Raw genomic sequence first — 21,404 nt, 5'->3', positions numbered from 1 at the left:
TAATTGATTCCATTTTCCTTATTACAGTTTCAACACTCAGAGTGAGGGAGTGAGTTGGGTTTAACACTGCTTTTAACAGTATTCCAGTTATATCGTGGCGTGTCAGCTTAATGTGAGTGGAAAGCCTGAAGTGATGCAGGGCACAGAACATAATCAGGTCTATCCAGGAATTTGTCCAGACCTTGTGTTGAAGCAAGTCGTTACTGACCAAGTCCTATGGCAATGTAATCACAACTGAACTGAGCAGGTGACAAAGAGTTGTGTCTGTGTCCTGTACATCTGCTGTCACTTTTATGTTTCTTCTGCAATGTGTTTTTCCTGGCACATGGATAAATTGTTTTCATATCTTACTGGCCAAAATACAATACATAGTCCCGACATTCTTGGCAGTGGCAAGTACCAGACTCTCATTACACAGTGAAACAGATGGTTGGTTGGTTTTTTGTTTAACACCGCACTCCGCAATATTCCAGCTATATGACGGCGGTCTGTAAATAATTGAGTCTGGATCAGCCAGTCCAGTGATTGATATCATGAGCATCAATCCACGTAATTGGGATCAATGACATGCATCAGCCAAGTCAGCGAGCCTGACCACCCGATCCTGTTAGTCGCCTCTTACGACAAGCAAAGTTGCCTTTTATGGCAAGCATGGGTTGCTGAAGACATATTCTACCCCGGATCTTCACAGGTCAGTGAAACGGTAAGGTAATTGAAGCTAAGACGCTGCTGACAATCAGGCTATTAAAGTAAGACAGTAGTACTGTTGGCATTCCATACTTTCATCCCAAACTCTACCATGTCTACACAAGCAAAACACAAAACAACAAAATTTGCACTGTTTATTCTCAAATTATCACTTACAATATACATTCACATTCAATCATTATTCTCACACAGAGCAACATTCAATTTGCTAAAATTGAACACGACATTGTCTTCATATTTCTTTTTAAAACTAATTCTAAATCAAGACTTCATATGTTTAACATACAAATGTCTTCTGTGATACAACACAAGGAATTGTCTATTCCCAATCTGAAACTGAAACACTGGAATGTGTACAATGGCAATAAAAACAGAATGCTGTGTATGCATGCTAATTGGTGGTGTTGCAGGTAGACTTTGATACATAGAACGCTAGTGTTCAAAATTTAGGGGGGTCAGGGGGATCCTTTGGGTTTGCTTCTGTTTTATTTGTGAACTGTAAATCATCAGTATTTGGCCATTGTGTCTATGAAAAAAATGGCTTATGTACCACAGATAAGGACACATGCAATAATGATACATATCGGATCTTGAACAAGGTATCATGATACAACCATGATATACTACTCAAAAGAAGTTAAGGACCACTTGCTTCTTTCATATTACTAGAGTCAATCTGTCATGTCTTTTGAGTAGTCATGACAGATTAACTATATAATATGAAAGAATTGGGAGGTCTTTAACTACTCTTTTGTAGTCATGACACATTTACTTTAGTAATATGAAACAAGTGGGATGTCCTTAACTTCTTTTGAGTAGTATATCATGGTACCTGTTATAGGCAAGTATCCTTAACTGGTGTTGCTAGTACTGGTGATTGTACCACCAAGGGCAGTGTCTCTGTGGGTGATTGGGTCACAACCATATGTTACAGGCATGTCACCAGTAGCGAGTAGGAAGTACACAAATGTTGGCTTCACACGTGAAAATCTAAAGCCAAGAGTCAGTGAGTTGGGATTAACTCGTTTTTGAAGACTTTCAGGAAAATCAGCATAATGTGGCAGGAAAATAAAGACCAACTTTGGAAAATTGAACCTATGATAATAGGATGCCCGTATGAGATGCAGCTTGGGACTGAACTTGTGTAAATATGGTTTGACGCCGCTTTAAGCAATATTCCAGTTTATTACAACTAAGGGGCTCCAGAAAAGGGCTTCACACATTGTAGTCATGTGGGCAACTGAACCCAGGTCTTTGGCGTGAGGAGTCACTGCTTAAACCATGAGGCTACCCAGCCACCCCAAATGTGAAGCCTTTCACATTTTAGCAGTCTGGCTATCTGTGCCCCAAAGTGACGAAGGGGATGACAAGAGAGTGATGACTCCATGTAGGAATGCCATTTCAGTCGAACTGCTGGTACCTTGGGGCCAGTGTCAGTATTACTTGGGATTTTACAGATGCCTGTCACTCATGTCTATGCAAACAAACAAACAAACACACAAACAAACAAATATACAGTACATGAACTGTCAATAAATATAACTATGTACACGTGATGGGGAACAACTCAGCATGTACAACATTGCAATAATACTAATGAAGAGTATCGAGGTGATAATGCAGACTCGGACATTCATATTTGTTTATCGTAGATGAGTGTCAACCTAATTTCACTTGTCCTCCGAGTTTGTAGGTCGTCCTGCTTGAAAGGGGACAAACCTGTTTGCTATTTTTACTGTCAGTTTTATTCAGTTCCAATTTATAGCAAAGTTGAAGGATTGAAAACTGTCTTAGAATTTAACACTCAAATGCTACTAATCAATTACGACTACCATCATCAGATTTTTACTTGTCTTCAGCTCAAATTAGTAGCCTCGGGCTGGGGTACTTGCATGAATTTCACAGCTGCATTCACGTGGTAATGGGGGTAAAATGGGATAAGGTATTCACCACCTGTATTCATCAAGTGTTGAAGATCATAATGACATCAGGGCTTCTATACAGTGTTTGAAATGAGTGCCGACCTGAAGGCCCCTGGCAGGTAGATTTTGTGTCGGGCCCTAATTTTAAATTTGTATGGGTCCTTATGGTCTGCAGTAAATTTGAGCTGCAGTATATTTTAAATGGGGGCCTAAAGAGTTAAGTCAGGGCCTGATTCTAAAGTCTGTTGGTCCTGATGGCATCATGGCAATATTGTTTATTTCAAACATTGGTTCTACACATTCTACAACCTCTGTTATCACAAGGGTTACCACCTATATGGCATGTGATATTCATCAGCCATACTCTCTTAAATCAGTTATATTACTCAAAAACAATTCAAAGAAGAAACATTTATTGGGCTTCAGCCTAGTGAAGAACACTTGAACCACTAGGCTACTCCTTCCCCTTACACTCACCATGCGTACATGACGAGCCGAACAGTTCCATGTATTACCATTACTAGTACCATTCCTTAGGTAGTTAGGAATATGTGACATGGAGGCTGATCTTCGTGACATGGCAGTTTAAACAATGGTCGCAAGGCTCTCATCATGAAAGCTTATCTCCAACAACACTCTCCATCACATACTGACTCAAGGGCAATGATCCTGTCTCCCTGTTAGGAAACAAATCTGAGAGTTTGTGACAGAGGTCTATATTCCTAGTCTTCACCCGCGGGAATGGCGTCTTCTAGTCGCTTGATGAACTTGAGTCGGATTTCGGTGATGTTATCTCCCTTTAGCTGATCCTGGACAAACCTGACATCTACGTCCATCTGGACCTGCACACAACACAGCAAGGACTTACGATAAAAATGACTCCAAGAAGTTAAAGAACATAACAGATTAACTATAGTCACTTGTAAAATCCCTGGGTGTTCTTCAACTTCTTTTGAGCAGTATATTTATTATTTATACGACGCAAGGTAATTAAAATCAATATGAAGCATATGTGGTATATGATTTCATGTGCTCTACATCATTGATGACTTAATACATCAGTGTTCAAAGTCAAGGACATCAAATTGCGTGGATCAAGGTCATGATGTCAATCACTGGATTGTCTGGCCCAGACTTGATTATTTACAGACTGTCGTCATATAGCTGGAATATTGCTGAGTGCGGCGTTAAACAACAAACAAACAAAACATCAAGGGGTCATGAAGTTTGCTCCGAAAGTATTTCAAGTGAGGGACTCCTCAATCTCGAACATTCAACGTATGGCTTATGTCAAGCACCCCATATTCTTTGCTTAAGACAAGTAGTAGTATTTCCATGATTACAGTATTAAACCTACCATTTCAAGAGATCCTTTGAGAACCCCACTCAGTAGGTTAGAGTAGTGGAGAGCATTGTGGCCATCAGGAAGTTCCACAAAGTCTGTCAAGGGATTGTTCTCAATGAGCAGAGAGAATTCATCTCCCGCTGCACTCCAGTTGCTGACGACCGGCTGGATGCCCAGGTACATCTTGAATGCTACCTGAATAACAAGCAGATACACCTTGAACACTAATTGGATAACAAGCAGGTACATTCTGAACACTACCTGGATAACAAGCAGGTACATCTTCAACTCAACTTGGATAACAAACAGGTACATCTTCAACTCAACTTGGATAAGAAACAGGTGCATCTTGAATGCTACCTGGATAACAAACAGGTGCATCTTGAACACTAATCGGATAACAAGCAGGTGCATCTTGAATGCTACCTGGATAATAATAGGTACACCTTACAGGAACTATTATAGAGCCTTATATTTCTTTATTGGTTAATGGATCCTCTGACATGAAAAATCCAAAATTCAGAAATGAAGTCGGAATGGTAATTTCTTTTCATACCACGACAATGAAGATTTCTTTTACCCATTGTCATATTAAACCATTGTCACACTTACCCTGGCTACTATGTCTGCTGTTTCGCGGAAATCACTGCATCTTCCAATGTTGGCTCGAGCCAGGAAATCTTCGATGAGTCGAACACCAATGTTATAACCCCTGAAAGATAAACACAACATTTAGTCTATAGTCTACAGTCACTTACACAGATCACCAATGCTTAATAGGAAAGTGGAACATTCATTTTTATTTTTTTACAAGGACATAGAAGCTGTATGGTAATGTTTGTTTGTTCGTTTGTTGTTTAATGCCGCACTCAGCAATATTCCAGCTTTGTGACGGCAGTCTGTAAACAATCGAAAATGGACCACACAACCCAGTGATTGACATTATGAGCATCGATCTACGCAATTGGGATACGATGACATGAATCAACCATGTCAGCTAGCCTGACCACCTGATCCCATTAGTCGCCTCTTACGACAAACTTTCCAACAACAATGACGTTAATCATTAACAATGATGTTAATATGCTGTTGACATTCAGTCACATCAGTGATACAAACTAACTGTTTTAGTCCACTAGTCCTTGTGATCATGGTGATGATAACATAAAACAAAACCATTAAAAAAAAGCAAATGTCTACTAGTCCTAAGATACCTTAACTATTGGGCAGTTTTGGCAAGGACTAAAGGACTAGTGCCAATTTCTATTGCTGCATATGTCTAATGATTTAGATTATCTTGTTTCATTGATTTATCATCTGGCCTCCACAGGAGATATCACAAGGGTGAGATCAAATGATATCTCCAAGTAGACATCATTACAATGAAATTGCATCACTATGCATTGCAGTACATTGTGATTTCACAATCAAATGACGACACTAATCTCTTTGCCACTGAAGCTGGTTGTCTGTACTTTGTTTACACCCAAGACAGGTTATTACTGTTTACAAACAGAAAAAAATTGTTTGGATGATTTTGGATGATAAAAGAATCTCAATCGAGTGGTTTTATTTTATATCAACGCACATTGATAAGACTCATGTTGACATATTTGATATAAAAAAATCCACTTGGGTGAGCATGGTGAGATTCTCTATATATTGACCATGTTGACATGACCGGGTGATGTGCAGATATTAAACAACAATCCATGTTGTTGATGTATCTCAAGAAAATAATTGACTAGCTGACTTATTTTCTCTGTATGCCAAACCAAAATTATTACGATTATAACAATAATATAACATCCATCATTTCATTTTTACATTCCAAGGTGAATTAATAGTCCTGACAAATTTGTTTTAAGGAGGATGAGTTGTCATTAACTTAATTGTTGACAAAACATGAAATTTGCAAAACATTATAACTGATAGTCAGCAGAGGTATGATAGGGTTGGTGCATTACCGTATTCGACGTAATAAGCGCCCAGGGCGCTCTCAAAATTAGAAATAGGGGGCTCTTATTAGAATATTATTTTGGTGGAAAAAAGAGAGTTGAAAGAAAAATTTCGTGGTTTATGCTGACACACTGAAATGTTTATATGCGAAAGGTACATTTTTCCAGAATTTAATTGCCCATTATTAAGAATGCATATAACACATGAGTGCGTATTATACGCGAATAAATAAGTCTTGTGAACATTGATCTATCGGAAGGAGTGCTAATTGGGATTGTTCACTAGCCAATATATAAGCAAATATCGCCGTGGGCGCTTATTAGAGCGGGGCGCTTATTACGTCGAATACGGTACCTTTAGATGAAACTTTGTTAGGATGCACAAACTTTCAAAAAATCCACATAGTCTATGTGATAATGTCACCCTTTAAATAATCAAATCTACCCTACTCACATCTTCTCCAGCTGCTTGTTGACTTCATCATCATTTTCATAATCTTTCATCAGCTGAGCAACAAGAGCTCCATATGTTAGTGTAAATAATTCCCCATTCTGAAAAACAAACACAGATAAGAAATAAATCATGAGAGCATGATAAACAAACATTGATCAGTCCATGAAAATATTTTATCCTTCAATAACTCATGTTTCAATAGGAGATAAACAAACTGTGTCTTCAATGTAGAGCTATGTTACCTGTAGATTTAACTGCACTAAACTGAACCTGAAACCGAATGCGCAGCGTGAGGTTTCAAATGTTAAATTTAGCGAGGTTAAATCTATAGGTATTCTAGCTCAACATTTTAAAACACAGTATGTATTTCTCCATTCTGCCATGACTAAATAAAATGTGAACTCTTTGAGTCTTTGGTGTTAGCATGGAGGCATGGGTTATTAAGTGCCCCCAAAACAAAATATGGCGCTGTATATGCTCATGCAGTTTTTTTTACACCGTAATACTTTACTCGAACATATGTAAGACATTGAAAGCATATGAGCACGACAACTTCGTAAGCTAATATGAGGTGAGTACCCCTAAAGAAAACTAAGCAAACCTTTTAAAGTTTTCATTCTACACCACACCTCAACATTATCGTGTCATATGGCTCATTGTGACGCAAAAGATATGACGTCACAGTCACATATAGAAAAACGCCAAATTCCAAGATTTCTGTTGTCCCCAAAACTTAAAATACATTCTCTTTGTAGATTTCTATCATGTTTACTGCACCAAAGGTATAGCCACACATTAATGAATATTGTAGCAACTTCAACTTTGCATTTTGTAACCTACTATTGTAGATATAATTAATTAAACATGTCTACTGACAATGATTGAAAAAGGTATTATTCTATGAATTAGCTTGTGTGGTGATGCGGACGTCAAATCTGCTGTTTCAATCAGTGGGGGTTTATTGTGATTTGACAACCTCTGATTGACCAATCAGAAACAAGTAATTTCCAGATTCATGGTAGAATGCTTGCTATCATGGTCAAGTATCCGTTTCATAGATTATATTCCTCTGTGTTGCCTTTTTTAATGTAATTCTTGTTGCAGTTTACCTAACTGGCAACCAGTAGCCTCAATGAATAATGCATAGCTATTTGTTCTGGGTAACTGTAGGTTTTATTCTTTTGTTCTTTTGTAGAATCATAAGTTTTTTGTTTGTGGGTTGTTTAATGCTGCATCTCAGCAATATTCAGGTCATATGATGGCAGTCCTCTAAATAATTGAGACTGGACCGCACAATCCAGCGATTCAGATCATGAGCATTGATCTACACAAGAGAATATGATAACATGTATCAAGGAAGTCTGACAACCTGATCCCGTTGGTCACCTCCTACAACAAGCACATAGGTGGCTGAAGACAAATGAATAGGTATTATAGTAATCCATAATCCCTCTATGTTGTTAGCATGGCTACTTATTGACCAAATCTTCCAAAAACAGGGTAATAACTTTCAAATAAGTTTTTGATTTCTAGATGTAAACATAACTCAAATCATAATACAAAAACTAACGGCTAATCAAATATCAATGTTATTTTCGCCAAAAATGATATCTTGTGCTGGCATTCGCATGACAGCTGTGAGAAGAAAAACTCCTAGCGGATAGCGCTGCATCGGAACCGCTGTTGACATAGGGTTTTGGGAATCCCTCGTCGTTTATGTAATAACTAGGCCTATCAACCAAACCTGCAAATCTAGTTGACAGGTGTCTTGTCACCACAAAATACTTGCATCCGTACATGTAACCAGAAAATATTGTCATACCACTTTTCTAGGATCACCTCCTCTTGATGCCTGACGTGACATTTCCCAAATATATAACTGAAAACTGCAGCAATCTCTACAAATACGTCTTTTGTATCAAAATGTACAATTCTCCTCCCACAACCGGAAGTAAGGTAAAGACCGGAAGTACCACCGAAAGGAAAAAAGACAAACGTTGTCATTGGATAGAATATTACTTATGGCCAATCGAAAGGTTTGTAACAAATGCATGCAACACCACGTTTGTCAGTGCATGGTGTTGAGGAGTAAATGCAGCGAAGCAAACACGTTAATATTTGACGAGAATGACGGATTGTAAGGAGGAACAGAAAAATGAAATCGAAGCATTAGAAGCAATCTATCCAGAAGAACTTGAAAGTGTGTAAAAGATCGTAATTTGTTTTGACGTAAATTGTGGATAGTAGACACCGGTGCTGTTTATCAGCCTTTCCAGAGACCATATAATATTATATGGTCTCTGCCCTTTCCAACGACTGGTACCATCACATGCCTTGACAGTCAATGTTTTCAGTATCCCGTCGTGTGAGTCGGACCATAAGGCATTAACATGACTACACAGTACCAACCCGTAAAGATCCGGCTAAGAATTTGTCCTCAGCAAACCATGCTTGTAAGAGGCGACTAAAGCCAGAACGAGATCGGGTGGTCGGTCTCACTGACTTGGTTGATACATGTATGTCATCGTATCCCAACTGCGTTGATCGATGCTCATGATGTCAATCTCTGGATTGTCCAGACTTGAATATGTACAGAACCCGTCATGTAGATGACATATTTTGTGCCGCATTAGAAAAACAAACAAACTCTGTACATGCAGGACTAGTCGTAGCATACTAGTAAGCTGTGGTTGTGTTGATGTATTAATACGACACCATATGCTTTGTTTAATTGTTGTTTAATGCCGCACTCAGCACTATACCAGCATTGTGCCGGGGGTCTGTGAATAATCGAGACTGGACCAGACAATCCAGTGATTGACATTATGAGCATCGATCCATGCAATTGGGATATGATGACATGCGTCATCCATGTCAGCGAGAATGACCGTTAGTCGCCTCTTATGACAAGCATAGATGCATCATATGAAGCTGTTTTCAGGTCCGCTCTGGGGTGGTCGGGTAGCCTAGTGGTTAAAGCGTTCACTCGTCACGCTGAAGACCCGAATTCGATTCCCCACATGGATGACTTGTGAAGCCCATTTCTGGTGTCTCCTGCCTTGATATTGCTGGGATATTGCTGAGAGCAGCATAAAACCATACTCACTCACTCACTCACTCACTCACTGTTTTATTAACATGATAATGAGACTTTCTTCTTTCAGTTGAGAATACAGATCCCTATGTGTTCAGTCTAGCAGTTGCCTCACAAGACACCAATGACACAGACGAAGGTAATATTAATATAACAATGTCTGTGTAGTTGGTTGACAGCTAGAACTGTTGCAAATATCTGCTCTGTTGTGCAGACAGAATGCAATCAATTATCTATTTTCACCTCACCTGTGTGTGGGAGTGAGGGAGAGTGGGGCTGGGGGCGTTGCATATTTTATTTCTTATTTCCAAAGGGTCAGTGTCAGCTACAGAATCTGATGTTGGCGGGTAGTCGTTTATTAACAGATTTTGTGTTATCTTATTATTTAGGATGCATATCTCACCGTCTCATTGTCTTGATTTCCCTCATACAGGGTGCTCCCCTGCACTATTTTATCTAGCCTGTATCAACTTGTTGTATAATGGGGGCCTCTTTACTGAATAAAGAACTCTACAATATTAACAGATTGTGTATAGGACACAATTCAATGTCAAGTATGACCATGCCAACTAATATTATACTTTCAGCCTTTGCATGTTCCTGTCGTGTTCAGTTCACATATGTGGAGAAGTATCCCGATGAACCGCCTCTCATGGAGATCACAGATCCAGACAACCTGGATGATGCAGATATAGATAGCCTCACACAGTATCTCAATGAACAGGTGAGTCTTTGTTTTAAGACTTTGGTATGTCGCTGCAGGTATCCTGGGCTAGATTAATCTCATAGCTCCCATGCTTTTCCTAAAATGGGGATTGGTTGGTTACAATGTCAGACCATCCTGATTGTGGGGTATCGAACTCTGGCATCGTGAGCCGTTGCTTAAGCCATCAATCACTTGTTTGGCTCTATCTGGATGGTTCACAGCCTGCTGTAATGTACCAGCAATATTGCTGACTGTTAGGCCTCGGAATTGTATGCAAATATGTGATTGGTCAATGCTGTTAACATTTATAAAAGATCATTATGAGAAATTGTTTTGTTTTTTATGTCTATCAGGTTATTTGATCATGTTGATTAACTCTTTCAACACCATAGGACGGTCTACCGGCCAACAAGCATCCAGTCCCCAGACACCGTAGGCCGGTTAACCGTCAAAGACATAGTCACGTCAAAATAGTGTATAATTTTTAAACCTACCTGTCATATCACTCATTTATTAAATCTATCACATTTCACAAAGTCTGAAATACATATTCCATTTCAATTTATCATTTTTTATCAATAGATTAAACAATTATTCACTATTTCCTGCAATGTTATTGAAAACAAAATTCTCGGACACACACTTCAAATATGGGTCCACATCTAGCGATGTGTCATATGCCAGTATTCGACGAACGTGTTATTCAAACGAAGCAGTGAAACGAATGGGTGATGACAGATACTATTTATAATTCTTTTTAAAAATGCTTTTCCAATTACGTTAACAATGAAAATAAATAAGAAATAGGTAAGTGGATTTTATGAAATCTTATATTTGCCGAAAATCGTCAAATTTTCACTTCCTTGGTCCTTTATCTGGATGTTATCAATGTGTTAGCTTACATTTTTTATTTACAACTAACTTAATTAAGTTGTAAATGCATTATTTAAATAATGTTATAAACATAACTTTCATATTTATAAACAATAGGATCACACCTTTCAAATGGTGTATAACATATAGTAGCAAAGACGTTTTGATAAATGTTGGCTTCATCTATCAGACAAGAGTCTCTGGGAACTCGGTTTTACAGCAGCAAACACTTCTGGTTGACTGGTGTTGAAAGAGTAAAGGATTTCTTTTCAGTATTTTTAATGTAAATATCAAAGTAAATATCAATAAATAGAATAAGTAAATTTTCAATTATTTCTTAACAATGCTAGTTCAGCTCACCTAAACACATCCTCAAGGAAAAATTGCAGTAGCAACAGGCCATGAATCCTTGTCTGTTGTTATCCTTTTGATACATATGCTCAACTTACTACCCCAAACAAAATTATATATGATTGGGGAAATATTTGACCTCAGAGTTCATGATCTGGAAATGTTCAAACCTGAAACAACCAGCCTGAAAGCTATTTCAAATATAATCATGATAATGCAATTCATGACATGAGGTATGTAAGCTTGTTAAAAGGAACTAGAGTTCTCACTGGATCTGGGGCCCGTTTCGTTAATTGATCCTTGTGCTAAGATGATCATGATCATAACTCCCATACTTTAACATAGACTTGCAACAGTCATGGTGCTATTAAAGAAAACTGTATGGAACAGCCCCTGATTCTAACCTCAAGAAACGCAGCAGTATAAATTGGCACAAGTCCTATACTCCTTGCCAATCTGCCCAATAATTAAGGTATCATAAGGACTGGTAGAAATTTGAAATTATTAAAGGTTTTGCTATATGTTATCATTATAAGGACTAGTGGACTAAAAAAGTTTGTTTCTATAGCTGAACCATATGTGATAACTGATATGTAGAATGGATCAGTCTGTTTTTTAACATTCAGAAATGATCCATCATCTTGTCCAGGAGGGAGGTGTGATGTGAGTTGTAGGACACCTTGGTTCATTGTTCTATGTGTTTTCCAGGCTGAGGAGAATATTGGGATGGCAATGGTGTTTACGCTGGTGTCAGCACTGCAGGAGCGACTCACAACGAATGTGGAGGACGCCCAGCGCAAAGTTGTCGAGGATAAAGAGAGACAGCAGAGAGAATTAGAAGAAATAGAACAGGTAATTCTGGCAGGGTTATACTGAGTCACCTATTGCCACATGGATGTACCTTACAAGTTATGATCTAATGAGCCTGCTCCCTTTTGTGATTCCAGCACTGATTAAGTCCCTGTTCCTTCCTTGTACCTGATGCTTGTCCTTCCTAGTACCTGATGCTTGGCCTTCCTAGTACCTGATGCTTGTTCTTCCTTGTACCTGATGCTTGTGCTTCCATGTACCTGATGCTTGGCCTTCCTAGTACCTGATGCTTGTTCTTCCTTGTACCTGATGCTTGTGCTTCCATGTACCTGATGCTTGGCCTTCCTTGTACCTGATGCTTGTTCTTCCTTGTACCTGATGCTTGTCCTTCCTTGTACTTGATGCTTGTCCTTCCTTGTACCTGATACTTGTCCTTCCTTGTACTTGATGCTTGTCCTTCCTTGTACCTGATGCTTGTCCTTCCTTGTACCTGATGCTTGTCCTTCCTTGTACCTGATACTTGTCCTTCCTTGTACCTGATGCTTGTCCTTCCTTGTACCTGATACTTGTCCTTCCTTGTACTTGATGCTTGTCCTTCCTTGTACCTGATACTTGTCCTTCCTTGTACCTGATGCTTGTCCTCCCTTGTACTTGATGCTTGTCCTTCCTTGTACTTGATGCTTGTCCTTCCTTGTACCTGATACTTGTCCTTCCTTGTACCTGATGCTTGTCCTTCCTTGTACCTGATACTTGTCCTTCCTTGTACTTGATGCTTGTCCTTCCTTGTACCTGATGCTTGTCCTTCCTTGTACCTGATGCTTGTCCTTCCTTGTACCTGATACTTGTCCTTCCTTGTACCTGATGCTTGTCCTTCCTTGTACCTGATACTTGTCCTTCCTTGTACTTGATGCTTGTCCTTCCTTGTACCTGATACTTGTCCTTCCTTGTACCTGATGCTTGTCCTCCCTTGTACTTGATGCTTGTCCTTCCTTGTACTTGATGCTTGTCCTTCCTTGTACCTGATACTTGTCCTCCCTTGTACCTGATGCTTGTCCTCCCTTGTACCTGATGCTTGTCCTTCCTTGTACCTGATGCTTGTCCTCCCTTGTACTTGATGCTTGTCCTTCCTTGTACTTGATGCTTGTCCTTCCTTGTACTTGATGCTTGTCCTGCCTTGTACTTGATGCTTGTCCTTCCTTGTAGCTGATGCTTGTCCTTCCTTGTACCTGATACTTGTCCTTCCTTGTACCTGATACTTGTCCTTCCTTGTACCTGATGCTTGTCCTTCCTTGTACCTGATGCTTGTCCTTCCTTGTACCTGATACTTGTCCTTCCTTGTACCTGATACTTGTCCTTCCTTGTACCTGATGCTTGTCCTTCCTTGTACCTGATACTTGTCCTTCCTTGTACCTGATACTTGTCCTTCTAGTACCTGATGCTTGTCCTTCCTTGTACCTGATACTTGTCCTTCCTTGTACCTGATACTTGTCCTTCCTTGTACCTGATGCTTGTCCTTCCTTGTACCTGATGCTTGTCCTTCCTTGTACCTGATACTTGTCCTTCCATGTACCTGATACTTGTCCTTCCTTGTAGCTGATGCTTGTCCTTCCTTGTACCTGATGCTTGTCCTGCCTTGTACCTGATGCTTGTCCTGCCTTGTACCTGATGCTTGTCCTTCCTTGTACCTGATACTTGTCCTTCCTTGTACCTGATGCTTGTCCTTCCTTGTACCTGATGCTTGTCCTTCCTTGTACCTGATGCTTGTCCTTCCTTGTACCTGATGCTTGTCCTTCCTTGTACCTGATGCTTGTCCTTCCTTGTACCTGATGCTTGTCCTTCCTTGTACTTGATGCTTGTCCTTCCTTGTACCTGATGCTTGTCCTTCCTTGTACCTGATGCTTGTCCTTCCTTGTACCTGATGCTTGTCCTTCCTAGTACCTGATGCTTGTCCTCCCTTGTACCTGATGCTTGTCCTCCCTTGTACCTGATACTTGTCCTTCCTTGTACCTGATGCTTGTCCTTCCTAGTACCTGATGCTTGTCTTTCCTTGTACCTGATGCTTGTCCTTCCTAGTACCTGATGCTTGTCCTGCCTTGTACCTGATACTTGTCCTTCCTTGTACCTGATACTTGTCCTTCCTTGTACCTGATACTTGTCCTTCCTTGTACCTGATACTTGTCCTTCCTTGTACCTGATGCTTGTCCTTCCTTGTACCTGATACTTGTCCTTCCTTGTACCTGATGCTTGTCCTTCCTTGTACCTGATACTTGTCCTTCCTTGTACCTGATACTTGTCCTTCCTTGTACCTGATGCTTGTCCTTCCTTGTACCTGATGCTTGTCCTTCCTTGTACCTGATACTTGTCCTTCTAGTACCTGATGCTTGTCCTTCCTTGTACCTGATACTTGTCCTTCCTTGTACCTGATACTTGTCCTTCCTTGTACCTGATACTTGTCCTTCCTTGTACCTGATACTTGTCCTTCCTTGTACCTGATGCTTGTCCTTCCTTGTACCTGATGCTTGTCCTTCCTTGTACCTGATACTTGTCCTTCCATGTACCTGATACTTGTCCTTCCTTGTAGCTGATGCTTGTCCTTCCTTGTACCTGATGCTTGTCCTGCCTTGTACCTGATGCTTGTCCTGCCTTGTACCTGATGCTTGTCCTTCCTTGTACCTGATACTTGTCCTTCCTTGTACCTGATGCTTGTCCTTCCTTGTACCTGATGCTTGTCCTTCCTTGTACCTGATGCTTGTCCTTCCTTGTACCTGATGCTTGTCCTTCCTTGTACCTGATGCTTGTCCTTCCTTGTACTTGATGCTTGTCCTTCCTTGTACCTGATGCTTGTCCTTCCTTGTACCTGATGCTTGTCCTCCCTTGTACCTGATGCTTGTCCTCCCTTGTACCTGATACTTGTCCTTCCTTGTACCTGATGCTTGTCCTTCCTAGTACCTGATGCTTGTCCTTCCTTGTACCTGATGCTTGTCCTTCCTTGTACCTGATGCTTGTCCTTCCTAGTACCTGATGCTTGTCCTGCCTTGTACCTGATACTTGTCCTTCCTTGAGATTAATCTTTGCATGAAACTTTGAGCCTCAGATCTTTTACTCTGATGTGATACGTCTCTGCCATTTGGCGTTAAGGCTTCTAAATTCTCAGAACAGGTGCGCAAAACATTCAGAGAAGCATGGCTAATTTCTTCATCTTGAAAATGAACTGAAACAACTAGTTCTGAATGTAGATGAATAAGGCCACACCAATATATTGTTGTGGATAGTTTCTACACCCAGTTGCCTCTGAGTGCCATGGTATATATGCTAAAAGTGAGACCATCGAAGGTATATTTGTGTTCTGTGTGTGTGTGTGTGTGTGTGTGTGTGTGTGTGAGCCTAAGGCTGGTTTGTAAATGAGAGAGGAGTTATCTCCCTTTGACCACGTTTCAGAGATCGGGTGGTCAGACTCGCTGACTCAGTTGATGCATGATAAATCCCTGGAACCTATAAATATTAGGCGTACCAAAATTCTATCTGATACATCTATATTTTTTACACTGAAATAATCATTTACAACAATCATAGGGAAAAAAGAATAATTATCTGTTTGTTTTAACAGTTTATCTTGGACATAGGTGGCCCAGTCATCTAAGGCACTGTAATTCAATGTGCATAGTTGTGTCCCTTGGGCGCATCAGAAACAGGATCATGGGTTAAAATCCTGCTTCACCATGATTATGTTTCTAGGTTTGTCAGTACCATACCTGTGCTCGTAGGTTTCACCAAAGTGGCTTTCCTCCCACATTAAGCTGACACGCTGTGATATGACTTGAATACTTTTCAAACAGCTGTTAAACCACTCACTCACTGTAACAATTTGCCTTGTGTTTCAGAAACGCTTTGAAGGAACACGTGTTACAGTAGAAACATTTATGTCATGGAAGCAGAAGTTTGATGCTGAAATGGCAGAACTGAAGAAAAATAAAGCAGAAATTGAAGTGACAAGCAAGAAATTAACAGGTAGGTTGTGACTGAGAGCCAGGGACCTTTCTCTCTGAATATTCTACAATGTGTCTAAGTATACACTAGGTGCTCCTCCTGTGTTCACGTAGAAATGGGGGCGGTCGGGTAGCTTGGTGGTTAAAGCGTTGGCTCGTCACGCCGAAGACCTGGGTTCGATCCCCGACATGGGTACAATGTGTGAAGCCCATTTCTGGTGTCCCCTGTCATGATATTGCTGGAATATTGCTAAAAGTGGCGTAACTCACTCATTCATTCATTCACGTAGAAATGTAAAACTCAGGAAAGTGGTTATAGTCAGTACTTCATGGTGTCTGTACACGTGTGTTCGTCAATTACCTCGGTGTGGCTGCTTTTTGAATCACGCAACGTCCAGGATGAGGGAAGCCAGTTTACATTGTACAAATGGCAATATTTCTCCCGCAGCATTAGGGTTCGTACAGGCTTGAAATAGCCTTGAACTTTAACGTTTCTCTTGAAAATGGCAATATTTCTCACGCAGCATTAGGGTTTGTACAGGCTTGAAATAGCCTTGAACTTTAACGTTTCTCTTGAAAATGGCAATATTTCTCACGCAGCATTAGGGTTTGTACAGGCTTGAAATAGCCTTGAACTTTAACGTTTCTCTTAAAAGACTTAATTTTTAGTGTCAACCTTGAAAAGCCTTAAAGATCACCAAAATAGCTTGAAAAGCCTTGAATTTGTACAAAATGACATATACTTGTTAAACATAGTGTTAAAACACACAAAAGAATGTACCAAAGATGTTCAAGTGAGATTTACCACAGTGATCGATTTGCGTGCCAAAAACCCTGAAGAAATCAGACTATTTATCTTTTTGTTGTGTGAAAAATATGGAGAATATGTGATGTTCATACTGCTTTTTAGGTCTAACGACTGATATGTAGTATGCTGGATTAAATATGATATTGACAGACTAAGGCTAACAACTGGAATATGACAGTTTACAGCCTTGAATTTTATTATTCCATATCTGTATGAACCTTGGGCATGTGCCATAGCCTTACAAACATCTACGATACACACTGCTTATCATAGAGTTCATAGGCCACGTTTTGACATAGATCTTTACACCTTTATCAAGCAACTTCTAAGTAATGCCTATCAAACAATACAGTAAACTACAGTTACAATGTAGAAGGAACTCAAAGGGAACACTTCTTTTAGTTCGTTATAACCATAATTTGTTATAAGTTTATATACAGCATATCAAGGGTAGAAACTAACATATTTACTCCACTAGCCCATATAATGATAACGCATAGCAAAACCCTTAAAATCGCTAATTTCTACTAGTCCTAATGATACCTTAACTATTGGTCAGTTTGGCAAAGACTGCAGGACTAGTGCCAATTTCTAACGCTGCATATATGCAGCAAATGTCCGGGACTAAAAAAAGGTTTGTTATATCCATCAGTTTGTTATAAGCGTGTTTGTTATAAGCGTGTTTGTTATAAACATAATTTGCTGTACGTCACATTGTATTTACATTGCAAACGAAGTTGAGAGAAAGGTATCTAATAAGTTGATAATGTGTGACTAATGTCAGCTGCTGTAACACCATCTTAGGAACATAGCTATTCTGTGCTGGTTAGACTCTGATCCTCTGCCTGTGGAGACTCCAGGTCAGGTCCCCAGGACCTCCTGCCTGTTGTTGGAACAGACTGTGATGGGGATCAGGATGTTGGACGCTGTGACTTGGCTGTGTTGATCGATTGTCATGCTTTCAGTCTCGGGCGTGGGTGGCCCAGTTGTCTAAGGAGCCGCAATTCCCAGTGCAGAGTTGCATCTCCTGGGCTTGCCATAAACCTATGATTGTGGGTTCGGATCCTGGTTCGCCCTGATAATGTTTGTGCGTTTGTCAGCATCATACCCGTGTTTGTGGGCTTCAACAAAGTCAAGTCCACATCAAGCCAAAACGCTGTGATATAACTGGAATACTGTTTAACACAGTAGTAAGACACTCACTCACTCACTCACTCACTCACTCACTCACTCGACTGCTATGATGAAGCTGGAATATTGCTCGACTTCACCGTGAAACAACATTGGCTCACTGAATGATCCACTGAACATTAGCAGAGAGTTGCCCCCAACTCTGATCCTCCAACCCTGATTGTTTAGTTATGTTTGTGACTATCGTTCCCATGTTGCAGGCTATGAACTGTTTATGAGGGATTCCTCCATGAATGACTCCGATGTCCAGTTTCTGCAGTCAGGTAGGTCCACTGTGACACATATTATGTATTCCCTCGATTTACCTATATGAAACATGCACCAGTGCAACCTAATATTGAAAAGTGCAACATAGTATTTAAGTTGACCAAAAAATAATCAAATTTGCCACTAACCCTTTCTCTTCCAGGAAACGGTATGTGAACACACTCAATACATCTAAGCTTTGTGTACAGTACTACATAACTAATCACTGCAGGGGGTCAGACTCGCTGACTCATTTGAAGTGTGTCATTGTATCTTAATTGCATGGATCAATGCTCATGATATCAGTCACTGGACTGTCTGGTCCAGACTTGATTATTTACAGACCACCGTCACATAGCTGGAATATTGCTGCGTGCAACGTTAAAAAACAAACAAACAAAACTAATTACTGTTGTGTAATTTGTCATGTTTTCTTTCGCGTGATATAATCAAACAGTAGCTAAGATCATGTGCACAAGTTCCTATTACATTTTTCAGAAATATGTTGTTTACTTATGGGAAATCATGACAGTGTCATCAGAGATCTGAGATTTTATTTATATGGACTAATTCATGCATCTATTATTCAACTTTCATAAATTTATGTGACCTGGGTGCAGCTTGATCTTGTCTGGAGCAACTAGGTTTTCATATCAACATGCACCTTGTATCAAGTCTTAAATTGAGCTTTAACAATGAACCACATTGGACCCCAGAACTGCATGCTTGTCATAAGAGCAGACATAACTGAGGATTGGATGGTAACAATGTATGACCTTGTCATCATACTCCAATGGAGTGGGTCATAGCGCATGTTATTGACCCCAGCTGGTCCAGAAAAGCTTTTCTTTCAGGCTGCCATGACATAACTGGATTATTGCTGACATAGGAAACACATTCACTCATTTCATTCACGATGAAACAGATTGAGGCAGGCAGTTAGGATAGGGTATAGTAACCATTTTAAGTTTAGGTACTGCTTTGTAACTGGTACTGGAACTTGTGTCAGTGATCTCTACTTTCCCTGATGTTGCAGTATCAAATAAAACAGACCTTTAAGACACGTTTTTTAGTTTGACATGAAGGTGTTATATTCATCTGGGTTGTATTGGGGACTGCCTCCTTCGTCAAGAGGATAAAGCATCTGCCCTGAGCATGGAAGGTCGCTGGTCGATCCTCGGCAGCATTATACCAAAAGGGATTAAAAGATGTTACTTATTGTTTCCCTGCCTGACACTCGGCATTGACATGGTTAAGGGGCTAAAACAAGGAATGGTTGACTCAGAGACAGTATTCTGTGTCTGAGCGGGTTATTCTTGCTAAAAGTATGTCATGGTATATATGTGGGCTATCTCTATGAAACTGGCATCAGTCTGGACTAGTACAAGGATCCACACACAAACACGCATACATGCACATCGCTATAGAAGTGCAATAATCTTAGACGTGATGTTAAACCCTCCAAATGTGGTGAGGGCAAAGTGTCTGCTCAAGTCTTGCTAACAATCATGTATCTAACACAATAAATATTAGGCTTACACCAGAGCTCCAGATCATTTTTTGAGCAATTGAGTTTTGACTCTAGGGTTTCGATTTTAATTGGGATACCATATTTTCTTGAGTATAGTGCGCACCCGTGTATAATGCGCACCCCCCTCTAACGGACTCAATATTTGGGAAAAAAATGTTGGTACATTTTTCATTGGGTAACCAATATTTTTTCACTCATCTAAAATGTTCACTAATTTTGGGAAAAACCCAGTGGAGAGATCCATTGGTCTTTTCTCAAAATTAGTGAACATTATAAGATTTAAAAAAAAATGAGGTAATGTTTTAGATGTATGTAACTGTTCTATATATATAGGCTTGGCTCTGAAAGTAAATTAGCTCGTAATTGTGTTTTGGAAATTAGGTCCTTTGTACGCATGCTGAAAAAGCTTCATTTGGTATTTACACGAACTGTTTTTATACATTTGAGTTTTTCAAGAAATGCATGTGTTTCTGTATGCAAGTTAATTGAAAGTAATTGGGTTTTGCATATTTGTTCGGGGTATTTTACACAAATACGCAGCTTATCTGTAGCTCTGATTAGACTCACATTATGGCATTTGCTGTTTGAACCAGTATCTCCAGTTGCGGAGACTGCAGCCTTTATCACCTTCCACCCTCATCACCTTCCACCCTCATCACCTTCCACCCTCATCACCTTCCACCCTTATCACCTTCCACCCTCATCACCTTCCACCCTCATCACCTTCCACCCTCATCACCTTCCACCCTCATCACCTTCCACCCTCATCACCTTCCACCCTTATCACCTTCCACCCTCATCACCTTCCACCCTCATCACCTTCCACCCTTATCACCTTCCACCCTCATCACCTTCCACCCTCATCACCTTCCACCCTCATCACCTTCCACCCTCATCACCGTCCACCCTCATCACCTTCCACCTCTCTGTTGCAGCTGATGCCGATACTGTGGAAGTAGACGAATCTCTGTTCCAGGATATGGATGACCTTGACCTTGACGAGGACGTGGGTTGACGTATTGTTTTATACATGTTAGAGGAATGAATTGTAAATAAATGTATCATTATTTACCTAAAAGACACTTTTGTTGTGTATTATCACTCTACAGGTTATTTATTATACATGTGAACACCTGGAGTAGAATATGTCTTCAGCAACACAGACTTGCTGCAAAAGACGACTATGCTTGTCGTAAAAGACGACTATGCTAATCGTAAGAGGCAACAACAGGATCGTGTGATCATGACATCAATCACTGGATTGTCTGGTCTGGAATATTGCTGGGTTCAGCGTTAAACGACAACAAACAAACTAACTACAGGTTATTCTAGTTCCTGTTTTCAGAGTGAGTGAATGAGTGAGTTGGGTTTAACACAGCTTTTAACAGTATTCCAGTTATATCATGACGTGTCAGCTTAAT

General features: G+C 40.1%; 2 protein-coding genes across 2 annotated transcripts; one reads left to right on the top strand and one right to left on the bottom strand.

Moving 5' to 3' along the window:
* Positions 1-2,445: 2,445 nt before the first annotated feature.
* LOC139474305 (trafficking protein particle complex subunit 3-like) lies at positions 2,446-8,343 on the bottom strand. Its single transcript, XM_071257260.1, has 5 exons — positions 8,210-8,343; positions 6,388-6,485; positions 4,588-4,687; positions 3,988-4,170; positions 2,446-3,472 (listed from the first exon to the last, which is right to left on the bottom strand). Exons 1-5 carry the CDS (start codon positions 8,249-8,251, stop codon positions 3,353-3,355), a joined length of 543 nt encoding a protein of 180 aa, XP_071113361.1. The 5' UTR covers positions 8,252-8,343; the 3' UTR covers positions 2,446-3,352.
* Positions 8,344-8,451: 108 nt separating this feature from the next.
* On the top strand, positions 8,452-21,018 carry LOC139474672 (RWD domain-containing protein 1-like). The gene is made up of 7 exons (XM_071257769.1): positions 8,452-8,587; positions 9,552-9,620; positions 10,069-10,205; positions 12,120-12,263; positions 16,103-16,229; positions 18,407-18,469; positions 20,919-21,018. The coding sequence occupies exons 1-7, from the start codon at positions 8,515-8,517 to the stop codon at positions 20,996-20,998; spliced, it is 693 nt and encodes a 230-aa protein (XP_071113870.1). The 5' UTR covers positions 8,452-8,514; the 3' UTR covers positions 20,999-21,018.
* Positions 21,019-21,404: the final 386 nt, after the last annotated feature.

This window comes from Haliotis cracherodii, unplaced genomic scaffold (assembly GCF_022045235.1).
Source record: "Haliotis cracherodii isolate W230 unplaced genomic scaffold, xgHalCrac1.p SCAF_3, whole genome shotgun sequence".
Lineage (NCBI taxonomy): Eukaryota > Metazoa > Mollusca > Gastropoda > Lepetellida > Haliotidae > Haliotis > Haliotis cracherodii.
This window is presented reverse-complemented; position numbering and strand designations above follow the sequence as displayed.